General features: G+C 31.1%; 1 protein-coding gene across 3 annotated transcripts in view; it reads right to left on the bottom strand.

The window, feature by feature from the left end:
• Positions 1-23677, bottom strand: part of LOC134724959 (phospholipid-transporting ATPase ABCA3-like) — a 52243-nt gene extending 28566 nt beyond the window's left edge. For all 3 annotated transcript variants that reach the window (XM_063588377.1, XM_063588376.1, XM_063588378.1), the window contains exons 1-10: positions 23623-23677; positions 19809-20129; positions 17936-18223; positions 17320-17582; positions 14739-14973; positions 13485-13658; positions 13109-13290; positions 10075-10212; positions 7431-7560; positions 897-1051 (exon numbers count right to left, since the gene is read on the bottom strand). In XM_063588377.1, the coding sequence (XP_063444447.1) occupies positions 897-1051; positions 7431-7560; positions 10075-10212; positions 13109-13290; positions 13485-13658; positions 14739-14973; positions 17320-17582; positions 17936-18223; positions 19809-20109 (1866 nt within the window). In that variant the 5' untranslated portion in view covers positions 20110-20129; positions 23623-23677. The remainder of the gene's footprint in view (positions 1-896; positions 1052-7430; positions 7561-10074; positions 10213-13108; positions 13291-13484; positions 13659-14738; positions 14974-17319; positions 17583-17935; positions 18224-19808; positions 20130-23622) is intronic.
• Positions 23678-23701: the final 24 nt, after the last annotated feature.

The raw sequence follows: 23701 nt of genomic DNA on the forward strand, positions 1-23701 counted from the left end.
GCTCGACAAAAATTGTATAAGAAAAAAAAATTGAATCATAAGTTCCTGTCGATATGCACATCTACATAGTATCTACAAAGTTTTATTAAATTCTGTTGTGCACTTTCAGAGGAGTTGCGATGACAAACTGTTGCAGTAGTATATTGAAGCAAATAAGGTCAAAGGGGCATAACTCCTAGAATACAAAGTGAATTGTAATTTCCTGTCCATATGCACATCTACATAGTATGTCTTTATTATCTAAAAAGGTTTCATGAAATTCTGTTGTGTGGTTTGAGAGATGTTGCGATAACAAGAAACGGGACTGATGGACTGACTGACAGACGGACAACGGTATACCATAATACGTCCCTTCTTAGACAAACGTATAAAAATGCTTATTTGTGCACCTTTTTTACCCCTAATTCTAAACTGTTAGGACCATAACACCCAAAATCCATCCCAACCACAAAAAAGTTTTTGTGTCATATAATGCTATTATGTCTTTGTCTGCGTTGTCTTCCAAATGCGTATTAAGTGTCCAGACAATAACTTCAGTCTAAGTGAATGGATCTCTATAATTTTTTACCAGAAGGTTGAATACCACTAAAGATATTGTCCCGACACTTAATGCGTATTTGGAAGACTACACAGACGAAGACATGATAGTATTATCTGACACACAAACTTTTTTGCGGACATATAAAAATATCGTTGACCCCATAAACTGACCTAATCACAAACTCATTCTTTGTTGCTGCTTAAAATCCTTTTTAAAAGTAACAAGTAGTAAATCTTATCCTTTGAATATCATATTTGTTTATATTTGAAATCTCAGTTACTTCAAATATTTATAAATATTTCTTCTGAGGCCTACTAAGTTCTTTTTGTACTCAATAGATCTTTCACCTACTTACACAAGCAAAAAATATAAGGTGTTCCTCTACTGTGAGTGAATCAAACAATATGTCATGCTGTGGACAGAGACCAAGACTACTGCGTACACTGGTAATGTCTTTCCTGATGTCATAGCCATTTACTTTAGCTGTACCACTTGAAGGAGGGAAAAAACCTAAAACAAATATCAAATGGAAAATGTAATTAAGGCAAAGAGTACATAATATATAACTTCTTCACAGATTTTTTTAAAAATTTTACATGTGGATTCTGCTTCTAAAAATACATCAGAATATAAAATAAAAAGAGGGGGGTAACTGTTTTCATTTAGTACAGAATTATTCTATAATACATAGTTCAAAAATTCGGTTAAAATATTGGGATCACTTCTTTTCATCCTCACCTTTTCACGGGCTATGTTAGGTATTGCGTATTCAACCTATTCTATTTGCCAAGTTCACACATATATGCATGTGATTCTACAATTTTACTTGAAAATGTCCTTTAATTTCTCGCTGACTTTCCTTTTTCTTTAACTACACAACAAGGTATTGATACATTGTATAATATTTGCTGGAGATCCATTAACAAAGGAAAAAATTGCTTGTACCGATATTTCATAAATTTCCACATGTATGACTCATAAAAAAAGAAAAAATCTGCAAATGCATATTATCTTGAGAATGGTTGAAATAAGGTCAAAAGAAGAACCCGTAAAAAAAAGTTTTTTTATTTAACTTCCAGTTACATAGATCACTGCCTATGTTAATTTATGCCTTAGCATTGTGTATATTGTAATGCTTATAGCTGTATTATTAAGTGTAATTCTAAAGCTTTGTGTATTATAGATAAATGTTGTAAATGTGCTGGTGTCATGATATAAATGAACATATGTAATGCTATACGAATGTACGTATGTAATGCTATACGAATGTATGTATGTAATGCAATACAAATGTACGTATGTAATGCTATAAGAATGTAAGTATGTAATGCTATTCAATGAACGTATGTAATGCAATACGAATGTACATATGTAATGCTATACAAATGTACATATGTGATGCAATACAAATGTACGTATGTAATGCTATACGAATGAACGTATGTAATGCTATACGAATGTACGTATGTAATGCTATACGAATGTACATATGTAATGCTATATGAATGTATGTATGTAATGCTATACGAATGTACATATGTAATGCTATACTAATGTACGAATGTAATTATGTAATGCTATAGGAATGTACATATGTAATGCAATATGAATGTACATATGTAATGCTATAATAATGTACGTATGTTATGCTATACGAATGTACGTATGTAATGCTATACGAATGTTCATATGTAATGCAATACGAATGTACATCTGTTATGCTAAACAAATGTATGTATGTAATGCTATACGAATGTACGTATGTAATGCTATACGAATGTAAATATGTTATGCTATACAAATGTATGTATGGAATGCTATACAAATGCATGTATGTAATGCTATACGAATGAACATATGTAATGCTATACAAATGTACATATGTAATGCTATACAAATGTATGTATGTAATGCATAATACGAATGTATGTATGTAATGCTATACGAATGTACAAAGGGCAATTTTATCAGAATTTAATCATCAAGTATGAAAAAAAAAAAAAATGTTTATTGTATAAATTCATTAGATTGTATCCAGTATAATATAAGGAGACCACTTCTAAGCAAGGATCGAAGCTCATAAACTGGGCAATAGAATCAGGACCTCTAGAAAGTTCGGAGAGTCAACAACCTTGCTTAGGAAGTTTGCAAGGAGACTGTTCATAAAGTAAGCTATACAAGTTTACCTTGCGTATTGTGTATGTATCTTATGTGATATAAAAATAAGGAGATGTTGTTTCATTGAAAATTGGACAACTATTTGTCACAGTTTAAGGTAGATCTATCGGGTGTGTTTTTTTTTAGCTTCCTTTCTGGTCAAGTTGCAAAAATACTTATTTGTTTTACAAATAGTTTACCAAGTATCATTCAATATACAACTTAATACTAACAATTAAAATTTAAAGACTGAACTAAATATATTTTTTCAAGAAAGTTAGGCCCGTGACTCCCTATTTAAAAAAAATAAAATTGTAAGGGTTCCGCGGAACCCAGTGTCTCGCCTACTTTTGCTGTAAATCGCAGGCTCAACAAAACTGAGGAAAAAAGTCAATAAAAATATTCCTCTTGATACTATCTTATGATTGTGAGAAGCTAATCTGTCCAATTTTGGTAAAAATCTATGATAGTTTAATGAATATAATAAATGTTTTGCAAACTTTAACTGCAGACTGTATGTAAGGTAAACTGGAAGAAAATTAAAGTCCATTTAAAAGAAAAATACAGAAAAAATGGAGTTCTGTATTTACAAAATTTACTTCTGGATACTATCTAATGATCATAAATAAGCTTCTGTCAAAGATTGGTACAAACCCAGGATAGTTTAAGAAAGTTATAAAAATTCTAAAAACTTTAACCACAGAGTGAATGTAATGTTACCCAGCAGAAAAACTAAGTCCATTTATAAGTAAAATACGGAAAAATGAATTCATTTTTTTACAAAAGGAGTAGGTCCGGTAAGGACTGATTTTGGCCTCAAATTTCAGTTTCATCTGACGAAAGATTTTGACCACTTTTTAAACACTTAAGTGTCTATTTCATATGATTCAATTAATTTATGTGCAAGATTTTAACTTATTAAGTCATTAAAAACGATCCGATTCAAGCTCAAATATGAAAAATCTCTCAAATATCCGAAAAAATATCACTTTTCAGATGTTTTTTGTCAAAAACGAAAGTGGCCGCATCCGTGTTCATCCTCAATCTTTACATATGTTATGTATTATCATCAAATACAACTTCCATTTCAATATTTTGGATGAACACGAATGCGGCCACTTTCGTTTTACCATGAAACTGTCTAAAAATTAACTAAAATGCTGGAATTATGAAGATTTCAGTAATTTAGCACGACTTCATGGTGCTAGTACCCAATATATGTGCATTGTATTGTCAAAAACAGTCCATATTTATGTAGCAGAACCATTCTACTATCCAATAACTAAGTAAAAGTTTACATTTTAACAATTTTGTAAAACCGCTATATTTTGGGGCCAAAAAGAGGTCTTACCGGACCTACTCCTTTACTTCTTGATACTATCTTATGATCATAAACAAGCTTCTGTCAAAGTTTGATACAAACCCAGGATAGTTTAAGGAAGTTATTAAAATTCTAAAAACTTTAACCACAGAGTGAATGTTATGTTTCCCCGTAGAAAAAACTAAGTCCATTTATAAGTAAAATACGGAAAAAATGGAATTTTATTTTTACAAAATTTACTTCTGGATACTATCTTATGATCATAAACAAACTTCTGTCAAAGATTTGTACAAACCCAGAATAGTTTGAGAAAGTTATTAAAATTTCCAAAACTTTAACCACAGAGTGAATGTTATGTTTCCCCGTAGAAAAAACCAAGTCCATTTATAAGTAAAATACGGAAAAATGCATTTATTTTTTTACAAAATTTACTTCTGGATACTATCTTATGATCATAAACAAACTTCTGTCAAAGATTTGTACAAACCCAGAATAGTTTGAGAAAGTTATTAAAATTTCCAAAACTTTAACCACAGAGTGAATGTTATGTTTCCCCGTAGAAAAAACTAAGTCCATTTATAAGTAAAATACGGAAAAATGCATTTATTTTTTTACAAAATTTACTTCTGGATACTATCTTATGATCATAAACAAACTTCTGTCAAAGATTTGTACAAACCCAGAATAGTTTGAGAAAGTTATTAAAATTTCCAAAACTTTAACCACAGAGTGAATGTTATGTTTCCCCGTAGAAAAAACTAAGTCCATTTATAAGTAAAATACGGAAAAATGCATTTATTTTTTTACAAAATTTACTTCTTGATACTATCTTATGATCATAAACAAACTTCTGTCAAAGTTTGGTACAAACCCAGGATAGTTTGAGAAAGTTATTAAAATTTCAAAAACTTTAACCACAGAGTGAATGTTATGTTTCCCCGCAGAAAAACTAAGTCCATTTATAAGTAAAATACGGAAAAAATGGAATTTTATTTTTACAAAATTTACTTCTGGATACTATCTAATGATCATAAAGAAGCTTCTGTCCAAGTTTGGTAGAAATACAGTATAGTTTAAGAAAGTTATTAAAATTTAAAAAACTTTAACCACAGAGTGAATATTTGTGGACGCCGCCGACGACGACGCCGACGGAATGTAGGATCGCTTAGTCTCGCTTTTTCGACTAAAGTCGAAGGCTCGACAATAAATTGTATATATTACAAAAAGTATTAATGAACGAAATTATAACTTCAAATTTTATACAATTCTATTGTTTAATGTTACTTCAAAAAGGAAAACTTAAGTTTCCCAAATACATGCTATATAAAAAAAAAAAAAAACACCCTAAATGTGGTTAATTTCAATGTATTGTTAAGAAAAACAAGGTCTGCCATCCCCATTTTTTATATTGAAATTTGACTGAAAAGTCTTTTACAGATGCTTACAAACCATTTATCCCAAAAATTTTGACACCCCAGCTGCTTTATTGAATTAAGAGGATATAAGAAATCATAGAAGGCAACCATAAGGCCATCAACCATGAGGATAAAAACCTAACGTTTAGTTGGTTATAAAAGGCCCCGATATAGTAACAGTATTTTATTTACCCTCTCCCTTCTTCCCTATACATTATACTTTATTTTTCTAGTAATACTTAATATTGAGACTTGAGAATGGAAAAAATTACTTCAAAATTGTATTCTCTTCTTCTGAATGATACATAAAAGAAGAACACAAGAATTTAAACGTCTCTATCATTTCAAAATTGGAATTTGATCAAGAAAAAAACTGCATGTTCTATTTTTATCATACATGTGTAGTTTCAGTTTCAACCATGGTTCTAAATTTAGATTTTACTTTCCCAAAAAATTGCAGACGGAATAGAAGAACCCTGTTTAATTTCTGAGAACTGAGACTTGGATGAGATAAATGTCACTGTGCTAAATTCTTAGTTTCTATGTTATGTTTTGTAGACGGAATCTGATTTTTTTGTTCATCTTTTTAATCTTTAAGCTTCGTCCTTCCACTTTTACATGTTAAAATGTTTCACTTGTGGTTGATAACCCTTTAGTATCGTTTATACTTTTCACACAAATATAAATGATCCTAAAATTTACAATTGCTTAAAAACAGGACATGCCAACACATTCTAGTTCAAGATTTTACTTGTTACCTTCAAGATAATGCTACACTAACACTGTGAATTTTATTCAAATAATAGTGAAGGGTCAATTCTGGTTTGATTTTAACAAGTATGATACAACTAGAACATGTAGAAGCAGAATTGTCACTAGTTTATTTCTATTTTCTGTTGAAATAAATAAGAGCGGTATTATGTACACGCTCCTGCGTGAGGCTAAAACAAAAACAGTTGCAGTCTACTACACAATAGGATGATTTCTGATGGGAGGGTTATAATTTCTTTGAAATTTTGAATAGCACAGTAATACTTGTTTGGGTTATGATAGACTGCACAAAGTCATTAAAATGATGATTTCTCTTTCCTGTGTACATTTCCTGTCCTTGGAGTAGGGGAGATAACTTGCATAACTACAGACGCAAGTTTTGTATTATGAATTCCGCTCTAGACATGCAATATAAATATATATATACACTACTGTGTTAAACATATATTCTGAAAAGCATTATAAAATATTGATATACTGTAATAATTGATTTCAATCAAAAATCAACTGACCTTTCGATCTGAAGAATTAGAAAGCATGCTTTCACTTTCATTTTTACAGAAACTAAAAGCTAAATAAAAGACGGTCAAAGTTACGTTTGCTTTTGCATTAAATATATGCTTGTAGAATTACTCTGTAAATTGAAACTAACACGTAATAATATATAGATCTATGAGGAGGTTGACAATGAAAGCCCTTGGTTTTATTGGTAACTAACAAGACAGGTTGCAACATAACAGGGCTTTGTTAACAACAATTAGTGAAATAAAGTATCTGAAGTTGGTGGGGGGAGGGGGAAAGGGAGGGGGGGAGAAAAGAAAATTAAGACATTCAATAAAAGAGAAGACACAAAACTTATGTCTGCCTGTATTTTCACTTAAATTGATTCAGAAGTGTTTAACCTACCTATACATGGAGCAAATATCACTGCTTAAGAAATCAAGCTCGAGATATAATCAAAACTAACAATTTTGACTGCAATATCATGAAACCACTTTGTGCTTTCAATTACAGAAACTATTACCGGTATTTTACTACTTTTAACATTTACCATTCACTGAATTCTATGTACTTATATAACAAATAAAAATGACATTTATAGTCTGACAGTCTTCTCCCTAATGATTTTGAAACTTCCAAAAAGCACATTAATATATTAACAAGACAAGGTTTTTCAGTGTTGTTTGCATACATTTTCATATCTGTGCATTAATCTGTGTCCTACCTGTTAACATAGATATTGTTGTAGTTTTCCCAGCACCATTATGGCCTAAGAGAGCAGTTATCTGGCCTTCATATATGTTCAATGTCATTCCATCTACAGCTGTTTTCATTGTTCCATTAGTCTTGAAAACCTGTTGACATTATATATAGGAATAATTGAATAAAGGGATCAATTGTGGTTTTATACAAGTGTATCGAGATTGTGTACAATTAAATGTATGAGTTCTGTTCCATTATATGCTATTCAGAAAAGATTGATGGATTTACCTCTGAAATCAGGCTTAGAAATCAAATATATCAAATGAAATCCATAAGTTACTAAAATTGATATATTTCTTAACGATTATTGATTCCATGTTTCTGGAGAAAAAAAAATACATATAAAAATTTGAAGATGTGGTAACTTGTAAGTTTGCTGATGAGACAACTCTTTACTAAAGACCAATTGATTTAGAAGTAAGCCATTAGCAAATATAGGTTGCCTACAACAATGAGTAAAACTCATACTTGCATAGCAAGTTATAAAAAGCCCTGAATGACAATCGTATTCAATTTGGAATGAGAAAACTAACAACCTAATCTATGTTCAAAACAATACATGAAAAATAAATTTAATACTGGTATACACAGAAATAAGCAATAGTTACTGAATAACAGACTCCGGACATGGGACAGACACATGTAAAATGTTACAGAGTTACAGGTGATGTTAGACTTACATATCAATCAACATCCAATGGATTTAGTGTAAAGATGTCATTAACAGTCTAAGAAAAATATGACCTTGTGCAATCCCAAAATAAAAGTATCAACAGATTGTAGGACTGTTAATGTACATACATATGAATGTCATAATGTGTATAGCAATAATATTTGTTGGACCTTTTCATATTGACAACAAAATCAATATATATTGAGAAGACAATATTCTAAGATAACATAGTGTTGAATTGGTACCCTTAAGAATAAATATAAGTAGATGTGGTATGAGTGCCAATGAGACCACTCTCCATCCAAGTCACAATTTGTAAAAGAAAGCGTTTTAGGTAAAAAAAAAAGGGTCTTCAAGAAGGAGACTTGGCTCACAACGAGCAGTAAGCTAAAGAGGACCCTAACTGGGTAAACTTTTACAATTAATTCTACATAGGCGGTAATGGTAACGTTTTCCTCGGTTGATCAGTCCACATCTTTTACTTAAACATGTATGATGGCTCATATCGAAGTTGATACATTTATACATGTCTGGTTAAATTTTCGGGGTGGCAAGTTGGATTACTTTTTCGCAAATTGCTGGACCCTGAAAGATGGTGAAAAATGTCACTCTACTTATGAAATAATCCCAAAATTCTGATCATAAAATTCAATAAAAAAATTGTCCTTTCTAATAATTTATTTCAGGTCAAATCTACATATTTCTTTTCTCATCACATCAGCTCTATAAAACAGTTCTCCTTTTGCTCATTTATGTCCATTTTTAAAATCACAGCATCCACAATTATATGGCAGACTAATATTTTTTTTTAATTACGTCATCTGAGTTCCTCATCTCAAGGTCTATTCGGGATCCTGACCCAACTAGAAGCTCTAAAGAGTCTGTGTCGCTCACCTTGGTCTATGTGCATATTAAACAATGGACACAGATAAATTCATGACAAAATAGTGTTTTGGGGATGGTGATGTGTTTGTAGATCTTACTTTACTGAACCTTCTTGTTGCTACAATTATATCTATCTATAATGAACTTAGCCCAGTAACTGCAGTGGTAAATATTTTGAAAAAATTTACAAAATTTTATGAAAATTGTTAAAAATTTGCTAGAAAGGAAAATAACTCTTTAAGGGGTCAGTTGACAATTTTGGTGATGTTCACTTATTTGTAGATCTTACTTTGCTGAACATTAGTGCTGTTTACAGTTTATCTTTATCTATGATAATATTCATGATAATAAATAAAATCTGCAAAATTTCCTTAAAATTACTAATTCGGGGGCAGCAACCTAACAACAGGTTGTCCCATTTGTCTGAATGGGCAGGTAGATCTTGACCTAAAAAACAATTTTACCCCATGTCAGATTTGTTCTAAATGTTTTGTTTTCAGAGACATACCGGTAAGCCAAAATCTACATTTTACCCCTATGTTCTATTTTTAGCCATGGTGGCCATCTTGTTTAGTTGGCTGGGTCATCGGACACATTATTTTAACTAGATACCCCAATGATAATTGTGGTCAAGTTTGGTTAAATTTGGCCCAGTTGTTTCAGAGGAGAAGATTTTTGTAAAGGTTTACGGATGAAGGATGATGCCAGACGACGGACGCCAAGTGATGAGAAAAGCCTACTTGACCTTTCAGGTCAGGTTAGCTAAAAATTACTAGTGTAAAACTACTTCAATGGGAAAACCAACAAACAACTCATCTTCCTTTACCTGTTTAATTCTTTTTGACTTATAATTATCGCAAAGATGTTATCAGAATTAAATGCAAAACAAAAACTTGGGTAATTATACACTTTAAAAGTTGAAAGTAAGAAAATCAATGATTAAACACAATCAACTGTCAAGGATTACACATAAATTGGTCCTAATTTTCTACCATAATAAATGAAGTAGCTGTTCCGTGGAAATGCAGTCAAGTTATTTCTAAATTACCTTTTTCAAGTTTCTTATTTGAATTCCAGGTCTGAGTCTTGTAGGATCTTGTTCAAAATATTCAGAAGAGTGTGTATTTAAATAGTTTTCATCTCCTTCCATTTCATCACTAGCTACAGTGCCAAACCAATAAGAACTCTGAAAATGAAATAATTTTGAACTTCAAATTTTCTTTTCCTTTTCCTTTTATTTTATCATTATTCTGTTATAGAAGGCACATGAAGACTTCTGATTTTCTATGAATTCATGATTTTGATTCACAAATGAAACAAGAAAATCAACAGAGATGATAATTTTTTTCTAAGTATGTTATTTATTAATTAAATTCAATTATATAAATTACATCTGTATTGTAGGGATAAGATAGTCTTCTTTATATTGTTAGTGTTCCATTTCCAGATTTCAAGAGCTAAATTGAATGGAGTGTCACTTAAAAGCATTGCAAGTTATAATTTATATTGTCCTGTTAGAAGTTGCTTGAAGACTCTCACTCTCTCTTTGGTGGTGACATCTTGTTAAAAATACTATTTTGATTTGAAATTTTCAACATCTGATGAAAATTGGGAGATAGCTTTAGATAAAAAGGTTAAACAATAAGGAAATCAAGTTGAATTATGCCTTGGAAAGTATGACTGTATTAGGGAAAAAAATCTTGCTTAAAATATCACATAATGGGGTTTGCTCATTGTTGAAGGCCATACAGTAACCAATAGTTGTTTCAAATTTCTGTGTCATTTGGTCTCTTCTGAAGAGTTGTTTCATTAGCAATCATTCCACATCTTCCTTTTTATATAAACAAATATTCTGAAGAACATATCTTGGATGAGACCACTTTAACTGGCTAATATGATTTTTTGTGGAAGTCATGAAGAACCTATATTGGATGAGACCATTTTAACTGGCTGATATGATTATTTATTGAAGTTCTGAAGAACCTATTTTGGATGAGTCCACTTTAACAGTCTAATATAATTTTTGTTGAAGTACTGAAGAACATATATTGGATGAGACCACTTTTACTGGCTAATATGATTATTTATTGAAGTCATGAAGAACCTTATAATATTGGATGAGACCATTTTAACTGGCTGATATGATTATTTATTGAAGTTCTGAAGAACCTATATTGGATGAGTCCACTTTAACTGTCTAATATAATTATTTGTTGAAGTCCTGAAGAACATATATTGGATGAGACCACTTTTACTGGCTAATATGATTATTTATTGAAGTTCTGAAGAACCTATATTGGATGAGACCACTTTAACTGGCTAATATGATTATTTATTGAAGTTCTGAAGAACCTATATTGTATGAGACAACTTTAACTGGCTAATATGATTATTTATTGAAGTTCTGAAGAACCTATATTGGATGAGTCCACTTTAACTGTCTAATATAATTATTTGTTGAAGTCCTGAAGAACATTTATTGGATGAGACCACTTTAACTGGCTAATATGATTATTTATTGAAGTCATGAAGAACCTTATAATATTGGATGAGACCATTTTAACTGGCTGATATGATTATTTATTGAAGTTCTGAAGAACCTATATTGGATGAGTCCACTTTAACTGTCTAATATTATTATTTGTTGAAGTCCTGAAGAACATATATTGGATGAGACCACTTTTACTGGCTAATATGATTATTTATTGAAGTTCTGAAGAACCTATATTGGATGAGACCACTTTAACTGGCTATTATGATTATTTATTGAAGTTCTGAAGAACCTATATTGTATGAGACCACTTACTGGCTAATATGATTATTTATTGAAGTTCTGAAGAACCTATATTGGATGAGTCCACTTTAACTGTCTAATATAATTATTTGTTGAAGTCCTGAAGAACATTTATTGGATGAGACCACTTTAACTGGCTAATATGATTATTTATTGAAGTCCTGAAGAACCTATATTGGATGAGACCACTTTTACTGGCTAATATAATTATTTGTTGAAGTCCTGAAGAACCTTTATTGGACAAGACCACTTTAACTGACTAATATGATTATTTGTTGAAGTCCTGAAGACCTTTATTGGACAAGACCACTTTAACTGACTAATATGATTATTTGTTGAAGTCCTGAAGAACCTTTATTGGACAAGACCACTTTAACTGGCTAATATGATTATTTGTTGAAGTCCTGAAGAACCTTTATTGGACAAGACCATTTTAACTGACTAATATGATTATTTGTTGAAGTCCTGAAGAACCTTTATTGGACAAGACCACTTTAACTGACTAATATGATTATTTGTTGAAGTCCTGAAGAACCTTTATTGGACAAGACCATTTTAACTGACTAATATGATTATTTGTTGAAGTCCTGAAGAACCTTTATTGGACAAGACCATTTTAACTGACTAATATGATTATTTGTTGAAGTCCTGAAGAACCTTTATTGGACAAGACCACTTTAACTGACTAATATAATTATTTGTGGAGGTCCTGAAGAACCTTTATTGGACAAGACCATTTTAACTGACTAATATGATTATTTGTTGAAGTCCTGAAGAACCTTTATTGGACAAGACCACTTTAACTGACTAATATAATTATTTGTGGAGGTCCTGAAGAACCTTTATTGGACAAGACCATTTTAACTGACTAATATGATTATTTGTTGAAGTCCTGAAGAACCTTTATTGGACAAGACCACTTTAACTGACTAATATAATTATTTGTTGAAGTCCTGAAGAACATATATTGGATGAGACCACTTTAACTGACTAATATGATTATTTGTTGAAGTCCTGAAGAACATATATTGGATGAGACCACTTTAACTGACTAATATGATTATTTGTGGAACTCTTCCTATGTTGTTTTTTTGTTTTTTTGTTTGTTAGCTAATTAGTGTATTTTAGTTAATATCTTCTTTCAAATTTTTATACTGGTATCTGGTGATTTAATTAGTTTCTTTTAATATCAAAGTACTTCAAGTATACATGTCATACATCCAAATTTTTAAATTTATGTAAATGTTCTCCTTGATGCAAAGAAAAATTAAATAAACTTTAAACTTACAGTTAAAGGGAAATACCATGGTAACGGGACACCATACTCTCCTGGGAATACTGCCTCAATGTACCATGTAATAATAACGTACAGTATAGTATCAACAACCATCATCATCATTATATAGGCAAGGGAGAAATTGTCATCTACAGAGGCACCTTGAGTCAAGGTATTCCACTGAACTCCAGCTCCTGCAATTATTCATAACATTGTTGTTTTAATGTTCAAACTCACCAGCTTGTTTCCATAAATAGTTTTTTGCCTTCTTTATCCAAAAGAAGTACCGTAATATGCTTTTGATTGTTTAAAAATCCAAGCTTTGCCTATATTATTAAAATAGTTAAGAAAAAGAGGAATTTTGAATACTAAAAATACTCATCCATACCTGTTCCTTCAAACATTCCAATAACCTGTCCACCATAAGACATTGCAACGTTTGATATCAGGCTAGAAGTTAGTTTGGTTGTCAAAGAGAGATCAGCATAACGAGGTTGTAGAAACAGGTATGGAATGTAGGTCAGGAAAAAGAGTATTCCTCCTGCAGCAGCTCCAGAATTAGCTAAAAAATTATGTTATTCATTTTAATTTCTACCCACTTACAAAATACTTTCTTCTAATTGTTGGGTTTTCTAATTCTAAAATTTTCTTATCTTCAGTTTTAAACTTCAAGAAAGCACACTCTTGAATGTCTTGGCTGCTGGGGAGTGTTGCATTTCCACCAATGTTTGCAAAATTCAATCTTTTATTAACGCAAAAAAATAAAAACTGCATTTGCACAATTTTTCAGGTAACATATTAGGAAAATTTATATAATTCTGTATGCAATGTACTAGTATATGTTTGTGTTTTGTTTGATTTTTCATTACGAGGGCCTCAGGGAAGATTAGTTATATAGCTAACTGTGTAACCCTCTTAAAATAAAGTATTGTTGTTGTTGTTGTTGTTGTTGTTGTTGTTGTTGTTGCTGTTGTTGCTGTTGTTGTTATTGTTGAAGACTGTATGGTAGCCTATAATTCCTTAAATCCCCTGTATTCAACTTTGGCAGATAGTTGTCTCATTGGCCATCATTTTTTATTTTTTTAAAGACCAAACACATAGGTTATCTAATGAACATTACACATGAGAAAATCTAGACTTACAGAACAATACATTTGCATCAGTGTACAGTTCTTAGAACTGACGCATGATATAATTTTACTGTATAGGTTGTTTTTAATGTATTGATCATTTCAATTTATAACAGAACTGTATTTTAATTAATTATGCAAAGGTCCTTTTTAAGAACTTATCAATGTATAGTGTTTCATTATGATGACTGATTTCGGATGAATATGTTTTGATATACAATTTTAACAAAAACTGTGTTTAAAAGTTATTATCAAAAGTCTTTTTTGAATAAATAAATTGCTTTATACTATTTACCTGTATTATTGGTACAAATGAAAGATTTTGGGGGAAATGAAACGTCAATTGTCGCAAAAGCAGAGCAACATATCTAGCTATAAAAAATTCCAGCAAAAAGTGAAACCATTCAAAAGAAAAACCAATGTCTTGATTCAACATAATAATACCCGATTCAAAAATCACAACATGCTTGCAACGACTAACAAATACTAGTCTACAGGCTTTCTATACTTACCTTTTGAGAAAAACACACTAACAGTACAACAGAAAGATATTGTAGAGATTGCATACAGCATCAAAAATATAAAAATAATAACTGGATTAGTTTTATTAATAACTGCTCCTTTATCAGTCTTTACAGCTAATAAGATGGTCATGATGAGGACTGTGATAAAAAGGAATACTGTATACTTGATAAACCAGGCCATCCAGTGTAACCAGTTACTCAATCCCATCATTTTCATTGATTCCTACAATGATTCAATGAAAAAGGATAATTTTCAAGTTAAAAAAAAGTGTATAACAAATTCCACTCACACGACATATGCTGCTGGAATATAAACTTCATCAAATAAAATTAAATATCTGATCCATTGTTTGCCAATTCACTATTTATCCCTCTAGAACTGTTTATGATTTTAGACCTGTTAAAAGAGTAAAACATAAATATGACCTTAAGTAACTTTCATTCCTGGTCAAATTAAAAAGGAAGGGAAGACATCAACGAGACAGTATCCTTAAGACACAGGAAATCAACAACTAATAAATGTCCGTAAAATATGACAAGCACTAAAATTGTTGAGACTTTATACAAAAGTAGGCTTTGCCCATGATTGATAACAGTATATTTAAGATGTCACTGTAATGCCTTTTATTTATAGCACACTAACATTGTTGGGTTGATATTCAATGAATTCCCAAAATTGTATTTTGTTGCAATAAATTGATCATGAACATTGATATCATATGTGTATTTCAATGCACATATATTTTAGCAAGAATGTGTCAATAGTACATGGATGTCCCACTTGCACTATTATTTTCTATGTTCAGTGGACTATGAAATTGGGGTCGAAACTCTTGTTTGGCATTAATATAAGAAAGATCCTATCATAGAAAAAATGTCTACTAAGTTTCAAGTTGATTGGACCTCAACTTCATCAAAAACTACCTCACCAAAATCATTTAACCTGAGGCTCAGGTGGGACAGATAGACAAGCGAACAAACAGAAGGACGATTGAAAGAATCTATGGACACACAGTCACAGAGTGAAAAAACATAATGCCCTTAAGGAGGCTCGCATGTACAACAAATTAAGAAAATATTTAAACATTATTTTTTTTATTACAAATTTTATTTATTACACTTTTAGTTGTTACTTTATGATATGGTACAAAAATCAATCAAAAAAAACCAATTCGTTTGGCCACAGATGACTTTTAAAATGTTTATCTCATTAAAAAAGCTCTAAATTATCTCCCTTTGATGCAAAAATGACATTTTTTGCATTAAAATTGAAATATCTTTTTCAATTCATCAGTGATCTATATTTTTTTATTATTTTTTCAAATACACTATACTTAAGGATGTATTCTTCTGACTTTTCAGTCTCATTGAAATCTCGTTCTTGAATAATTTCCAAAACATGTGATGCAAGTGAAAAATATCAATGAATTTTAAAAATATTATAATCAAACATAACTCTGTGAAAAAATTGTGTATTTACAATCAATGGTTTTTGAGTAATCCAGTTTTCAAATTTTATGACCAATCAAGTCAATATTTTCAGCCAAAATTTTGAGAAAATCTTTATAGAAGTTTAATTGTGGAACTGTGATTTTTTTCCCGATAATAGCCAAAAAATAGGTAAAAATCGATGAAAAATGGGAAAATCATCAAAAATTGGGCATTTTCAAAGGGCCGTAGCAAAAAAAGAAGTGCACCACCATATGATTTTTTCTTCACCAATTATTTTTTTATAGTCATATAAATCCAAAAATCAGGTTAAGACAAAAAGTTTAATTCTAGGAAATTTTGGCTTCTCAGAGGTGTACACAATTTTAAAATTTAAGCAATTTCTGTTATTTAGTTCTTATTTTATTTCGACATAACCTTTTTGTCTTCTTATAGTTCAACGAAAAAAATTACCTAAACAAAAAGAATGCATTTCCGATGGGTTAATTAGAATAAGGTTTGTGCATATTTTTGTTAGAAATTGAAATAGTTAAGCTTTTTTTTAAAGTGAAAGATATTATCGTCATTTCTCATCAAACTCAATGTTTTGATTGGTCATTATCATCATTTCATGAAAATTCAGATGATTTATATCAAGTTTGGTTCTAACTCAACAATTTGTTATAATGGTAAATGATTTGTTTGTGTTATATATATATTTATGATTACAATACAAAGTGATGTAAAAAAACCTCACACAATAATTAAAAAACAAATTAGCGAAGAATTGCATAAAAAATTATACAATGTAGGAGGGTGGTTAAATGCCCTTTACCGTCAGGCTTCAACCAGTCATTTTCGGCTACCGTAAGGGTTAAATTGGTTAAAATTTTCCTGTGATTCCTTAAAATATCCTTATCGTTATTCGTCAGATGTCTCAAATAATTATCGTTACCGTTATTTTTGGATAAAAAAAAAGGGTGAGTCATCAAATTCAACTGATTTTTTTATCGTCTTAAAGAAAGTTTACATTTTATCTTTATGCACTAAAAATTACTGTTAAAGTCTTTTGGCAAGAATTTTTACCATTATATGTCATGAAGGTACCCCAATTACTACCCTCATATAGTGAATAGAATACCTTCAGCTTCCTTTCCTTTTCATGTACAATATCCTTGACAATATTTAGGGCTACCAGTACAAAACTTAAGATGAGAATTAAAGGAAACTGTTGCTGAATGACCAGGACATATTTGTCATCATTGTATGGTGGATAGGGATGTCTGTGCAGACTAAGCTCTATCTGCTTTAATCTGGTCTGGGAACCAGTTTCATTTGCTATGATGGATATAACTGACTGGCTGATGGCAGTTTGTAATGCTGTAAATCCTTCTCTGACATATCCTGCAAAATTACAAATGTTTCTCTAATCTTTTACAGGTTACTTAAAAAAATTCAAAGCTTCCTTTATGATTTGACTTTTAAAAATCACATTTCTTTTATCCAAAGAGAGGATTTTTTTATTTCTATTAAATGGCATTAAAACTTGAACACTCTTGTTCTTCAAATCAAGTGTGAAATCAGAAAAAAATGTCAATGTGAAATCAGTAAAAAAACAATCATTTTTAAATACCTGAACCACAGCTAAGCCTAAACCATTTAATAACAACTTGATAACATTGGTTCAACAGTAAGTTTCTTGTGTAATTCATTAAATGATAATATGCTTCTAAACTTGAACCATTATTGTTACAAACCTGGATCCCCTCCACAATTTATGTTGCTCCTTGGTCCAATTCGTTGATACAATGGAAACATATACTGTGTAAACCAGTTAGTATCATCTTTTATTGGGTTCAATTTCTGATTTTTATTTTTCGTATTTCTAGGATAAGAACTAAGCCTGATGGAATATTGAATGTGTTTTGTATCCAATAGGTTAGTTTGAAAGACAACTCCACCTAAATATGTTTTTGTGTTGTTCACTGTAGAATTAGCAAAAATTAAGAAGTCCACCATTTCTTCTTCTGTGTTAAAACCTTGAACTGAAAAATGGAAACAATTTTTTAGTCACAAACACATTCTTCTTTCAAATTATTGAAATTCTGAATTCTTCTACTAAAAATATACTACTGTACTGAACTATATTTTGCACATGAAAAAAGTGGCATTAAACTCCATCCATTATTAAATTGGTTCAGCATAAACAATTTCTTGTGTAATTTGGTACATGATAATTATGATGAATGTTAATATATAATCTTAAATTATTCTTATTAGGACCATGTGACCATAAGTGTTTCTGGTTTCTGTTTTTTTTTCCATGTATTGATTAGATGGTTGGTTTTCCTGTTTGAATGATTTTACACTTGTAAAATTTTTAGGGCACTTTAGGGCTTGCTGTTAGATGTGAGCCAATGATATGTGTTGAAGACCTTACTTTGACCTATAATGGTTTACTTTTACAAATTGTGATTTAGATTGGAAGAGTTGTCTCATTGGCACTCATACCACATCTTATACCTATTGAGTGAAAGGTTATACAGGTTTTATGTTGCCACAGAAACCTCTGCACATGTCCCTGTGACTTTTGACTGATAATTGAATATATCTCATTCAAAATCACAGACATTATCAAGTGCAAAATAACAATCCTTATCGCATGTTATACATTTCTTTAATGAATACTCATGAAAATATTTTTAGGAACATAAATAAATAATATATATTTGTGTTTCAAATGATTATGTCATATATATCATGTGTATTGAATAATTGTAAAGTGTACAATAATCTGTCTGGCAGGTATGATATTAACACCTGGCATTTATTCGTCATCTAACATAAGTTGCAGTCATCCCATGTTCAGTACTTTAGTACATAATTTGTTTAGTTATTGAAAATTGTGACCAAAGGTCTTGAGAACATTTAGACAATTGTTTGGATATCCATCTTGACTTAAGTTACACTCCAGAAATGTTGTTTATATCAATATTGTTACATGAACGCCTGATGAAAAGTAACACTTGTTATTTTCAAAAAGCTCTTAGTTGTTCTGCTGATTTTGATCATAATGGACCACAGATATTGATGCAATATAAAAGAAATTCAAACATATAGTTGATTGAAGAAAATGCTACAGGAATTCTATATATAGAATAGTCAAATCTATTTAATTATTTCAAATGTGAGATTTTCCATTCAATGAAAGCTACTGTTCATGTGTAAGATAAAGAAAAAAGAAATGGTAAGTTACCTGTTATAGTGACTTTTCAAAAATATGTAATGTACATTTAGATTACTTTTAGTTTACATTCTCTTTTGTGATTGAAAACTGAGTGTTTTAAAATTACATGAAACAAATATTAATCTGGTACAGTTTCTGATGTGTACTGTTTTTGTGAACACACTTATAAGTATTTGCCCCTTTGAATTCTGTGAAATAAATAGTCAGACCAATGAGGTGTTAAACTAATATATGGCAGGCTATTATGGTGTTGGAATATTGGCTGCCCCATCATACCCATTGTAAATATCCTAATCCTTAGGTCATTGGTGGATAATTATATCACCCTGACAATCACATGTCTTCTCCTTATAATTACTGTATAAATGTTAGTATCCAATTACCATCTGAAAGTGACAACATATTCTTTGTTCTGTTCATAATTTGATTGGTTACATTATTCATTGGTGTGTATGCCAGCTGTCTTGGAATTTTAGGTGTGAATGGTAAAACCTTAAATTCTGAACAATCAGTCCAATTAACTCCATGTAAAATTGCTTCTGTCTTTACTCTGAATCTTATCAGTAAGAGAATGAGTCCAAAAAATGTTGGTAAACCGATTTCAAAAATGGTCAAAAAGATCTTCCGTTTCTGTATTAAGTAGTTCTTCCACAGTAGCAATGTTAACTGATTCCACTTCCCCATTTTGTCCTTCTTTAGATATGCTGAAATATAAAAATGGATTGTATGAACATTCAAGTATTTATAAATATTAAAATCAATTTGATTGTTTACATGCAGTGTGAGTATACGTACACTACTGAAAGTTCACTTCCAACAAAATAAGATTACAGGGCATAAACTGACTTGCACTCAGGTTCAATTTGATAATTGATGAACTTGGGTTATATGGCATTCAATTATGTTCTGTTTCAGAATTAGGTACTCGTTAGAAAGAAAGACTGCAATTAAAAATTTAAAAACAGCAATTATGTGACTTGTAAAAACTTTTTCTTCGTAATTGAATTAAAATTCATATTTTTCAATCTAAGATTTAACTGGCTGAAAAGTAATAAAATATTGCAGGTAATCTACTGAAATGACCAGCGTTTTCTCCTGTCAGGTGTATAAATATAGGAAGATGTTTGATAACATTTATCATATTTCACTATAAGGAATTGACAAGTATGGCTGTGTTTAATAATCATAAAATTACACATGTAACTCTGAGTACAGACAAACTGTGTATCCAGCAGAAGGCTGCTCTGACTACGGTACAAAAAGCTTTGAGCCAAAAAAAATGCCAGCAGCTTTATTTTGTTGCCATTAAATTTTAACTGTTTTAAACAAAAAGATGAATACATATGTCATCTATATGACATATCTACCCAAAAGAGGCCTCAGTGCATGGTCAAACTGTATTTACAAAGTGCAACCTATATTGATGATTTGGCCATGTAATATTTTTGCCCTTAATTTTGAGTTTTTTTCTTTCTTTCTGTGAAAGAACAAAACAAACAGGTTCACTGCAACCAAGGGTTATAAAAAAGAAGATGTGGTATGATTGCCAATGAGACAACTGTCCACAAGAGACCAAAATGACACAGACATTAACAACTATAGGTCACTGTACAGCCTTCAACAATGAGCAAAGCCCAATCCGCATAGTCAGCCATAAAAGGCCCCGATAAGACAATGTAAAACAATTCAAACAAGAAACTAACGGCCTTATTTATATAAAAAAATGAATGAAAAACAAATGTGTAACACATATAAACAAACAACAACCACTGAATTACAGGCTCCTGACTTGGGACAGGCACATACATATACATAAATAATGTGGCAGGTTAAAACATGTTAGCGGGATCCCAACCCTCCCCCTAACCTAGGACAGTGGTATAGCAGTACAACATAAGAACTAACAATAAAAATCAGTTGAAAAAGGCTTACCTCATCAGATGGACAAAATACAAGCAGGATTTTGAAGGCTTTAGTCACTTCTATGTTATAACAAAAAAAACCAATTTGACTTTTTTGAGTAACAGCTTACCATGATGGACTAAACTACTTTTTGTAAATGTGTACATGTACATATTGCAATAGTTTAACAGATATTATAAGAAGATGTGGCATGAGTGCCAATGAGACAACTCTCCACCCAAGTCACAATGTGTAAAAAGTAAATATTTATAAGTTAAAGTACAGGTGTCAACAAGGATCATTGGCTCACAGTCACACCTTGGCGAGCAGCAAGCTACAATGTATAAAGAACCCAAAAATTAATAGTGTAAACCAATTGAAACAGAAAAACCAACAATCTAATCTATACAGTAACCAGATGCTCGGCAGGGCGCAGCTTTATACCACCGCAGAGGTCAAACCCTGAATGGTTGGGGCAAGTATGGACACAACATTTAAGCTGAATTCAGCTCTGAATTTGGATTGTGATTAAATAGTTGACACAACATAGGTTTCTGACACAGAATGAATGTGGTCTAATGAACTTAATTTTTCTTTTTGCTTTTGATCAATTCACTTTGCTATTGAATATTAATCCTCTTAAAAAAGATGTTTGAACAATTTTTCTTTTTATTTATGAAATCTGAAACCAGAAAAATTGAATTCTACGCATGTCCAGGAACCCGGAAAGTGAAAGTGAAAGTAACAAGAATGAAAATAATAACAGTCCAATAATGAAGGACATGATGGACAAGTTTTCTAGTATTGAAAAGTCTCAAACAGAGATAATGGCTAATTTAGCCGTGAACATTTTGCAGTTGCAAAACAAAATTAGTGGAAAAGAGTTGAATAAAACTAAAACTCATTCACAAAAAGAGTCCCATAGGACAGTAACTGTTAGTGTCAGTGACATTCCTGAATTGTCAGACATATCAGATGATGATATGGAGTCTGAGGAGGAAGAAGATGACCAAGATGTTGGTTGTTCTCTTGATCAAATGTTGGATGAGGTAGATGAAGACTTCTTTCTAGAGTTAGAGAAAGAGAACCAAGAGGACAAAAAGTTTGGTCCTGAGATAGATAGTGCTATGGCAAAACTTGCTGAAACAGCTATAGAGAAACCGTTGAACGACGAGGAGTATCAAAAGTTAGCAGACAAGTATTTGGTGCCAGAAAATTGCAAAAAGATAAAGGTATATTTTCAGATAATATATTATATTGCTTTAGATATAAGTATAGTTAAGATTAAAGCAAAATAAAGCAAAAAAGTATACATGTATTTATATATTGAACATTAATGGTTTTGAGACTGAGGTTCGTTTTTAATCAACAGTACTATTAATTCTATTATCATGATAAAATGGTCAAGCATTTATGAATGCTCAATTTTTTTTTAGGTACCTCTGGTAAACAGAGAATTATGGAAGGTACTAAAAACCAAGCGAGAAGGAGATGTGGCGATGCAAAAGGTGACTCAGACATGTAGTTCAGCATTAGTCATGGTACTCAAGGCTTTGAATATTATTAAGACAAAAGGGGACATGAGTGAAACCAAACCCATATTCAAAGACTTGTTTAAAGTTTTAACTCGTGGGATATGTACGGCAAACAGGAAAAGAAAGCAGATGATAAGGCCTATAGTCCCAGGGAAATACAGGAAATTGTGTGAAGTAGACACACCTGTTAAATTAAAAATACATAAAATGATGATCCAAACCTCCTACCAATGGGTTCCTACCAATCCCACTACAACTATAAGTTTGTCCATAATTAACTCAAAATCCCTCCTAATCCTATAAATCAAATTTTATTTTATATTTCACTGTTCCAATCATCATCAGGTGACAAAGGGAGCATCTACAGATAACAATATAGCATTCAGGTGTTTTATTTTGTTTATTTTTACACCTTCTGCAGGAAGAAGAAAAAATGCCCATCAAAATCCAGAAATGCATTTAAATCTTATATATATCTAATGGATGCCAGGTATTCAAACTTTCCAAACTGAACTTATAATTCCATGTGTTATGATCAGGGACTTTCTACATGTATACTAAGTATAGAAAGTCCCTGTTATGATGAACCTTATACAGTGTTACATATATGTCTCTGGTGAAGGTGAACCTAAAAATTCCTTCTGATGAACTTTCAATTCTCTACATGCGCAAATATAAATGTGTAGATGTATTTTGATAGCATACAATAATATGAAGCGAGTTATGTTACGCCAATGCAGCCTTCATATATATATCAAACCTTAAACACAGTTTTTACATGTACAAGTTTCACAGCTGATCACATGATTCTGAAAGTGAAAGCGGATGTAAACAAATCG

Source organism: Mytilus trossulus, chromosome 7 (genome assembly GCF_036588685.1).
Source record: "Mytilus trossulus isolate FHL-02 chromosome 7, PNRI_Mtr1.1.1.hap1, whole genome shotgun sequence".
Taxonomy (NCBI): domain Eukaryota; kingdom Metazoa; phylum Mollusca; class Bivalvia; order Mytilida; family Mytilidae; genus Mytilus; species Mytilus trossulus.